Genomic DNA, 9,720 nt, shown 5'->3' with positions numbered 1-9,720 from the left:
AGAGCGGGTTGTTATAGGCTATAATAGAGTTTGTTAGGGTGGGGTCTTAGCAAAAGTAAGCGACTCAGGTGTGTGAGCAACTTGCCTATAAAGTACGTTAATTTTTTAGTAAAAAATAAGTATGCTAAAGATTAGCTGCTTACTTAGCTACTTAAGTAGTAGTAGTAGTAAAGTTAACTTTACTACTTTATTTTTTATAAAATTACTTTTAATTTTTTATTAATTTTAGTAACTTTATGTAAGTGTAAGTAGTGCTTCTTATAAGCTAAAAAGACTATTATAATAATAAAAATTTTTTAACTATTAGTGTTAATAATAAAGGCTTTTTAACTATAGAAGAATTAGTTATGTAATAACACTGTTACTAGTAAGCTAACTAAGCTTATAAAGTATATTAAAATAGTAAGATTAATAATAGTAGACCTTATAAGAGGTATTATAACTTTTTAATTAGGTATGGTCTTTAGCTTTAGCGCAATTACTTTATAATACTTTAATATACTTTAGTTACTGTATCCTAACTGTACACTAACGTCATCTCCTCTGTACAGTTAGTTAGTAACAGCCTCCTCTTCCGTAACTGTACTATACAGCCTCCAAAAGGCTCCGTAACTAACGGTTGGACACACTGATACCTGCTGGAGGGACGGCATTGAAGTTTAGGACTTCGATACTGCGGGCGAGTTGTTGGGGATCCATATATGCGGCATTGGGAGGGTTTGAACATCCTTGAATCACTGATTGAATGATGTCGTTCTGATGGTAGGATTACTAATGAGGTCTCTCGTGAGGGTAAAAAGAGAAGGGAAGCTTGCAGGAGCATCCAAGCTACTACGATACTTTTCAATCCTCCCCTTGAATAATGGGACCAGCACATCGATGCAAGTTTCACAGCCCTTGATTCCCTTACGAGCAATCAAGGGTCCAAATACTGGCTTGAGAAAATCCTGAACGAACGAAATAATCGGGCTCGCCATAATTGCTCTTGAATAATTCATGGACAGATGCAGATACTTCTCGTTCCGGCCTTCATACGGCGTCCGCCGTACTGGGACGTGTCATGCGCGACCTTCGGGAAATGGAATTCGGAACTCACAAATCGGTACACCCACGAGCCCCCAATTCAACGCCCGACTCGCTACATACTCCAGACTCTCCCACACTTTTGGATCCAGCGGAATCCCAGGTTCAAGCACTTCTCTCGGACTTGTTACCAGAGAGGAGAGTGACAGCGCCATGTGATTTCGTAATGGCTTAGGTAGGGTATTGGCGAGCACCCATTCTGTAACCCATTTCATAGTAGATAGGAATTTGTCGTCTTTATCTACTCATATATGTATTTGCAACGTTTAATGACTATATCTCTATAGGGAATTGCATTAAAAATGAGGTTTCCCAACATAAACTTGATTAACAGGCATTGCAAGAATCTTCAAGTGCTAGGCCAAGCAGGAATTGTTTTCCATTCTCAGTAGTCTAGCAAATGCGCCTCACACCTAAGTGCTACTATTTTGCAATTTCAGCGAGGAGATAGTCCAAGTTCCTCCCGATCTGGCTGCGCAAGACACTGAAATGAAAGACATATTTGAACATGTGAGGATTTCCGATAGTGTATTTAGACTAGATGGTCTCTAATTAGGGAATATGTACTCTAGTTATAATTCGAGTATGTTGTAAATTTTAGCACTTTGTTCTTTAATTAATAATGCATCTACTAATTAACCTTTAATACACGAATAGAGAAGGTTAAATACTTTTAACCTTTTAAGTAACTTAAAAAAGCTGAATTTCAAGCATTTAATTTACTATAGTAATTTATAAAGTTTGTAAAACTACACTTTTTTAAAAACTTAATATTAGAGTTTTATAATATAATTATAAAGCTAGCTAATAAAAATTAACAAATTAAAAAATATTAGTTATTATAAAGCATAGCATATTTTATAAGTAAGTAGTCTACACAAGTAAATAGTCTACTCTAATAAAAAATTTATACTTATATTATATTTTACCCTACAACACTACATTAATTAATTAAATAATAATTAAAAAAGCTAATTTGTAATATTTACTTTATAAATAGTATAAGTTTTAACTTAATAACCTTATTAGTAGCAGTAGCTACAGCGTTGTTAATTTAATAGTATAGTAGCTAATTCTATACTATTCTAGCCTATTTCTTTTATATCTTACATATTAGTTAATATCTAATCTAGGTCTACTTTATCTATAACTATAAAAGTTTTTTTATTTTAAATACAATTTTTTTTTACACTTTATACTGTAATGTAGCTTTTTTTACTTTTTAAAGTGTTGCAACTTAATCTTTTAAAAAGGGTACTAAATGTATTATTATTTTAGCGCTTTTTATAAGCTAGTTAAAAGCTATATTATTAAAAGCTTTATTATTAAAAGCTAAGTAAGGTATTTTAATACTTTATTAACTAAGTTTTAATAAAGTTAGTTTAATATAGTATATAGTATTCTAGGCTGCTATAGCCTATTGTAGCTTAAAAAAAGGTGTTAGCGTTTATAATTATATATTAAGCTTTCTAATTACACTTTTTAAGTTAAATAAAACTAATTCTATACTTTAAAAGTCTGCTTAGATATTTTCTAGCCTAAAAGTAGTGTTATATGCTATGTAGTAGGCTAGTAAAGACTTAACTATAGTTATATAGTTAATAAAGACATAAATTAACTGTAGCCTCGCTAAAAAAGTTAACCTTCTACCTAGCGCAGCGGAAGGATATATATAGGCGGATAATTGTATGCGACACACTCTCTAGTTCGAACAGTGGAACGAGAGAGATCTAAATACAAGGTAGCCTCTGTACTAAGCACACTACCTAAATGTTCCTGCTAAGGATAGGAATTAAACACATACAGTTTAAGAATAATGCGTTCTTATTAGTAGAGCAAGAGTGTAAAAAATTTTATATGCTAACTATCTACACTACGCTGCAAACTAGGCTTATAACTGTTGCGTTGCTAAAAGGTTAACCTTCTAGCTAGCACAGGAGAAGAATATATATATAGGCGGATAATTGTATACAACATTAACTCTTCTACTTAATAGCTATAACGTACACTATAGGCAAGTTGCTTACAAATCTAAGTTGCTTACTTTTACTAAAACTATACTAAAACTATACTAAAACTATACTAAAACTATACTAAACTACTTTTTCTATACTAATGCATTTCTAATAACACTACTTAAACATATTAAAAAATATTAGATATAGCTTATACTCTAAGCTGTTAAATAAAACATAACACTTTTTAAGTAACATACTATAGCTATGTATACAGTCTTTTAAAAATAATAAATAACTAATATATAAAATAACTTTTATAAGCTAGATAATAATAACAAGTAGGTAACTATTAAGCATATACTTAAGCTAAATAGATAAAGATTTTCCTTTAGCTAGTAGCTATCGCTAATATAGCTAATTCTTTACACACTAAGCATAATTTAGGCTATGTTAGCATAAACTAGTTTAGTATATTTATTAAGTGTTATCTAAAGCTTAAAGTAAAGCATAAGTGTAAGTATAACTATAAAATTTTTTATAAAGATTTTATAGTAATTTAAAGCTAGTTTAGCCTTATGAAAAATATTAAAGCTAAGTAATGTACTTTACAGGCGAGTTGCTTACGCACCTAAGTTACTTACTTTTGCTAAGACCCTACTAAACTACTCTTTTTATACTAATATATTCCTAACAACACTACTTAAATATACTAAAAAAAATGTTAAATATAGCTTACACTTTAAGCTTTTAAATAAAACATAAAACTTTTAAAGAAACATGCTATAGCTATGTATAAAGTCTTTTAAAAAATAATAAATAACTATAGTGCTAGATAACCTTTATAAGCTAATTCTATAGCTAACTTACAAAAGCTAGGTAATAATAAAAAAAAGTAATTATTAAGACTATACTTAAGCTATATGTGTAAGAATTTTCCCTTTAAATAGCATTTATAGCTAATATAGCTAATTCTTTACACGCTAAGCATAATTTAGGCTATATTAGTATAAACTAGCCTAGTACATTTATAAAGCATTATTTAAAGCTTAAAGTAAAGTTTTAAGTGTAAGTATAGTTAATAAATATTTAGCTTATAATAAAGCTTGTCTTACTAAAGTTATACATGTTATTATTCTAGATGCTATACTTAGCTTTAATATTCTCTATAGAGCTAAACCTAGTTTAAATTACTTTAAGACTCTTATAGAGAGCTCTCTTATAGTTATACTACACTTAAATGTTACTTTAAGCTCTAGATAACACTTTCTAAACATACTAAGCTAGTTTATACTAATATAGCTTAGATTATACTTAGCATGTAAAGAATTAGCTATATTAGCTGTAAATGCTATTTAAAAGAAAATCTTTTGCGCATATAGCTTAAGTATAGTTTTAATAATTACCTTCTTTTTATTATTACCTAGCCTTTGTAAGTTAGTTATAGAATTAGCTTATAAAGGTTATCTAGCGCTATAGTTATTTATTATTTTTTAAAAAACTTTATACATAGCTGCAGCATGTTTTTTTAAAAGTTTTATATTTTATTTAAAAGCTTAAAGTGTAAGCTATATTTAACATTGTTTTAGTGTGTCTAAGTAGTGTTGTTAGAAATGCATTAGTGTAGAAAAAGTAGCTTAGTAGGGTCTTAGTAAAAGTAAGCAACTTAGGTGTGTAAGCAACTTGCCTATGAAGTACGTTATAGCATTAAAAATAATAACATGTACACCTTTAGTAAAATAAAGGTTATAATAGGCTAAATGTTTACTAGAGTAGTTGTTATAGCTTAAAAGAATTAAAAACAGCTAAAGGCAGTCTAACTAGGTAACTAGAAGTAGACAACAGCTATCTAAAGCATTAATACTAGAAAGTAAGTGTAACAAGGTCGGCACAGTCAACTACGTGGCCTTCTCTTGCTTATAGAGGTTTAGGCTAGGCTAGAGACAACCGCTAGTGCTAGTGCTTACTCTAGCATTACCTATATATATATTATACTATGCGAGAATACTTAGCTTAAGTATTCTTGTGCGTATCTTTTAGTACAGTAGGGAAAGTTGTATAGTATTAGCTTTGCAGGCGGGGCGCCTACCTTATTACATAATACTTAAGCTACCTAAAGGTTAAGAGTTTAAGTTCTAACAATTACTCTAGCTTAAATTATAGCAAGGCTATAATTAAAGTAGAGCAGATATATATCCTTAGCCTTAAGGTCTTAGAGACTAAGACTGTTAAGGGGGGTAGTGTAACAAGGTTAGCACAGTCAACCACGTGGCCTTCTCTTGCTTATAGAGGTTTAGGCTAGGCTAGAGACAACCGCTAGTGCTAGTGCTTACCCTAGCATTACCTATATATATATTATACTATGCGAGAATACTTAGCTTAAGTATTCTCGTGCGTACCTTTTAGTACAGTAGGGAAAGTTGTATAGTATCAGCTTAGCAGGCGGGGCGCCTACCTTATTACAGTAAGCTATTTTACTTTTTATTATTTTTAAAATAGTAATTCCTTTTTAAACTAGTATAATAAGAAAAAATCTACTATAGAATTAAGTGATTATAGTTTTTAAGTATAGCTAGACTACTAATAAGCTTAGTCTAGACTAGTTAGGAAACGTTAACATGCATATAAAAAAGTGTACTGTTAGTAGCTACTATCTATTAGTTATTAATAGCTATAAAAGCTATAACTTACTTTATTTTATTAATACTATAAAAATAAGAAAATTATTATTATCTATATACTTTTTTACTTATTACACTTCTTATAGCTACTTAATGTACGTTGTTTTACCTTTTTTAAAAAAAGCGTATAGGCAATAAGCTAAAAACTTTATACATAACTAAATTACTTATATTATAATAATAAAGTTTTTACTATACTTTCAAGTAGACTATAATGCTGTAATTAGTTTTAGTAGTTTCTAAGAAAAGGTTTAAAGCACTAGATTAGTTTCTTTTAATCTATAATAAGTTATAATAACGTTGTTAGATTAAAGCACTGTTTCTAGGCTTCCTAAGATGAATGATAGGTTTTAGATATAATGTATGGGATGATGATTGATTGTATTGATTAATTAATCCTTTTTTTTTGTCTGCTCTGCTCGTGTTGCTCAGCTTTGTTTTTCCGGTCCGAGTCCCTCGCGCACTAGCCCTATGCGCGACCAGCTTGCAACATGCTGCAATTTGTTGCAAAATATTGCAAAATGCTGCAACATGCAGCAATTTGCAGCAACATACTGTTCGAGCTTATTGCTCGTACTATGTAGCAGCTTTCGTCCAGCGTTCCTCCTGTCTTGACAGTAGGTGCGCATATCTGACAAACGTACTTCACAGGCGAGTTGCTTACACACCTAAGTTACTTACTTTTGCCATGACCCTACCCTAACAAACTCTATTATAGCCTATAACAATCTGCTCTAGCACTATATAGTACAGTACAGCCTAGAATATTATTTAGATACTACTTCTACTTCTTACTTACATATTTGCGTGTTATGCCTAGTCTAATTGCACTATCTATAGCGCCTTTAGAATAGCTTACCTACTTTAGCTTGCACCTGCTTTTTTACCTTCTTTCTATTACTATGCGCTTTAAACTTCTTTAAAGCTGTTAAGCATAAACTTTTTTAAATTATTAAGGTCTTTTTTACTTTAATTTACTTTTTTTTATGTAATTTATGTTGTGTAGCAGCCTTATTAGCTGCTTAAAGATTAGTAATTTCTTATTACACTAACACTAGCTTATACATAATTATTACTGCTTCTTTTAAAACCTTTTTAAACACCTTAACTATAAAAGTTAGTAAACTATTTATATACTTTTAAATTTTTATTTTTATAAGCATTAATTATAACCTAAGTTTTAAAGTATTACTTAGGGTTTATAACTACTAGAGCTTATTATATATAAGTAGTAGTAGTAATAAAGTGCGTAAATTTATATTAAGGCCTATTATAACTTATTATAGGTTAAAAAAAACTAATCTAGTGCCTTAGAACCTTTTTTAAATATTACTAAAAGTAATTATAGCATTATAAGCTACTTTAAAGCATAGGAAAAACTTTATTTTTAAAATATAAGTAATCTAGTTATGTATAAAGTTTTTAGCTTAACACTTATACACTTTTTTTTAAAGAAGTAAAACAACTTATATTAAGTAGCTATAAAAAGTGTAATAAGTAAAAAGGCATGTAAATAGTAATAATTTTATTATTTTTATAGTATTACTAAAAGTAAAGTAAGTTATAGCTTTTATAGCTATTAATAACTAGTAAATAGTAGCTACTAATAGTATACTTCTTTATAGGCGCGTTAAAGTGCTTTAACTAGTCTAAACTAAGCTAATTAGTAGTCTAGCTATGCTTAGAGATTATAATAACTTAATTTTAAAGTAAACTTTTTCTTATACTAGTTTAAAAAGTAGTTGCTACCCTAGAAAATAATAAAAAGTAAAATAGCCTACTTTTTAGCATTAATGCCCTAGATAGCTGTTGTCTACTTCTAGTTACCTAGCTAGACTACTTTTAGCTGTTCTTATCTCTCTAAACTTATAATAACTACTCTAGTAGATATCTAGCCTATTATAAACTTTCTTTTATTAAAGTTGTATATATTATTATTTTAAATGCTATACTTAGCTTTAATATTCTTTATAAAGTTAAACTAGCTTTAAATTACTATAAAATTCTTATTAAAAGCTTTTTTATAGTTATACTTATACTTAAACTTTACTTTAAGCTTTAAGTAACACTTAATAAATATATTAAGCTAGTTTATGCTAACATAGCCTATATTACACTTAGTATGTAAAGAATTAGCTATATTAGCTATAGCTGCTAGCTAGAAGGGAAATCCTTATGCATTTAGCTTAAGTATGTGCTAAATAATTACCTACTTTTTATTATTATCTAGCTTTTATAAGTTAGCTATATAATTAGCTTAAAAAAGTTGTCTAGTGTGTTAGTTACTTATTATTTTTTAAAAGACTTTATAAATAGCTGTAGTGTGTTACTTAGAAAGTATTATATTTTATTTAAAAGCCTAAAGTGTAAGCTACATTTAATATTCCTTTAACATATTTAAGTAGTGTTATTAGAAATACATTAGTGTAAGAAAAGTAGTGTAGTAGGGTCTTAGCAAAAGTAAGCAACTTAGGTGTGTAAGCAACTTGCTGTAATAAGGTAGGCGCCCCGCCTGCTAAGCTAATACTATACGACTTTCCCCACTGTACTAAAAGGTACGCACGAGAATACTTAAGCTAAGTATTCTCGCATAGTATAATATATATATAGGTAATGCTAGGGTAAGCACTAGCATTAGCGGTTGTCTCTAGCCTAGCCTAAACCTCTATGAGCGAGAGAAGGCCACGTGGTTGACTGTGCCGACCTCGTTACACTTGCCTGTGAAGTACGTTATACTTTAATATAAAGTTACGCACTTTATTACTACTACTTTTTATTAATAATAAGCGTTAGTAGTTATATACTTTAAGCAATCTAGTTACGTATAAGGTTTTTAGCTTAGCACTTATATATCTTTTTTAAAGAGGATAAATATTTACTAACTATACTTGTAACAATCCTCATGAATCGTTCCATCTTGGATGGCCCGGAAGGTCCCCGTATCGGCCCCGACCCCGATCTGGCCCTGACCCCTGCTGTTACCCCTATTCCCTTATGTATTTAGTCGCACCTTGCCCCTGTAGCTAGCTTAGTAGTTTTCTGATATCCTTTGTACAAGGCCTATAGGTGTTAATGGAAATTCCTAGGTTCTAAGTCCCCACGCACTCCTATATGCCTCTGAGTGGATTCCCACCGCATTCGGACCCATTGTCTTGCCTGTGCTGTTACAATACTTATACTTAATACTTTACTTTAAGCTCTAAATAACACTTTATAAACATACTAAGCTAGCTTATGCTAATATAGCCTAGATTCTTAGTCTATAAAGAATTAGCTATATTAGCTATAGCTGCTAGCTAAAAGAAAAATTCTTACACATTTAACTTAAGTATATGCTTAATAATTACCTACTTTTTTATTATTATTTAGCTTTTATAAGTTAGCTTTAAAATTAGCTTATAATAATTATTTAGTATATTAGTTATTTATTATTTTTTTAAGAGGCTTAGTATATAGCTATAGTATTTTACTTTAAAAGTAACGTACTTTACAGGCAAGTTGCTTATACACTTAAGTTGCTTACTTTTACTAAGACTCTACTAAACTACTTTTTTTACACTAATGCATTCCTAACAACACTACTTAGACATACTAAAAGAACATTAAATATAGCTTATGCTCTAAGCTTTTAAATAAAATATAAAACTCTTAAAGAAACATGCTACAGCTATGCATAGAGTTCTTTAAAAAACAATAAATAACTATAGCACTAGATAACCTTTATAAGCTAATTCTACAGCTAACTTATAAAGGCTAGGTAATAAGAAAAAGTAGGTAATTATTAAGACTATACTTAAGCTATATGCGTAAGAATTTTTCTTTTAAATAGCATTAATAGCTAATATAGCTAATTCTTTGCGCGCTAAGTATAATCTAGGCTATATTAGCATAAACTAGCTTAGTATGTTTAGAAAGTGTTATCTAGACCTTAAAGTAACATTTACGTGTAGTATAACTATAAAAGAGCTTTTTATAAAAGTTTTAGAGTAATTTAAAGCAGG

General features: G+C 29.7%; 2 protein-coding genes across 2 annotated transcripts; one reads left to right on the top strand and one right to left on the bottom strand.

Moving 5' to 3' along the window:
- Window positions 1–612: 612 nt before the first annotated feature.
- Window positions 613–1,298, bottom strand: BDR25DRAFT_356371 (uncharacterized protein; the record flags this gene model as incomplete). Its single annotated transcript, XM_033695625.1, has 3 exons — window positions 613–737; window positions 773–1,048; window positions 1,097–1,298. The coding sequence occupies 3 exons, from the start codon at window positions 1,296–1,298 to the stop codon at window positions 613–615; spliced, it is 603 nt and encodes a 200-aa protein (XP_033546475.1).
- An 87-nt stretch (window positions 1,299–1,385) lies between these two features.
- On the top strand, window positions 1,386–1,635 carry BDR25DRAFT_356370 (uncharacterized protein; the record flags this gene model as incomplete). The annotated part of the gene is made up of 2 exons (XM_033695624.1): window positions 1,386–1,471; window positions 1,524–1,635. 2 exons carry the CDS (start codon window positions 1,386–1,388, stop codon window positions 1,633–1,635), a joined length of 198 nt encoding a protein of 65 aa, XP_033546474.1.
- Between the last annotated feature and the right edge of the window lie 8,085 nt (window positions 1,636–9,720).

Source organism: Lindgomyces ingoldianus (assembly GCF_010093535.1).
Source record: "Lindgomyces ingoldianus strain ATCC 200398 unplaced genomic scaffold BDR25scaffold_20, whole genome shotgun sequence".
NCBI lineage: Eukaryota > Fungi > Ascomycota > Dothideomycetes > Pleosporales > Lindgomycetaceae > Lindgomyces > Lindgomyces ingoldianus.
The sequence above is the reverse complement of the archived record's forward strand: the minus strand, read 5'-3'. Positions and strand labels throughout refer to the sequence as shown.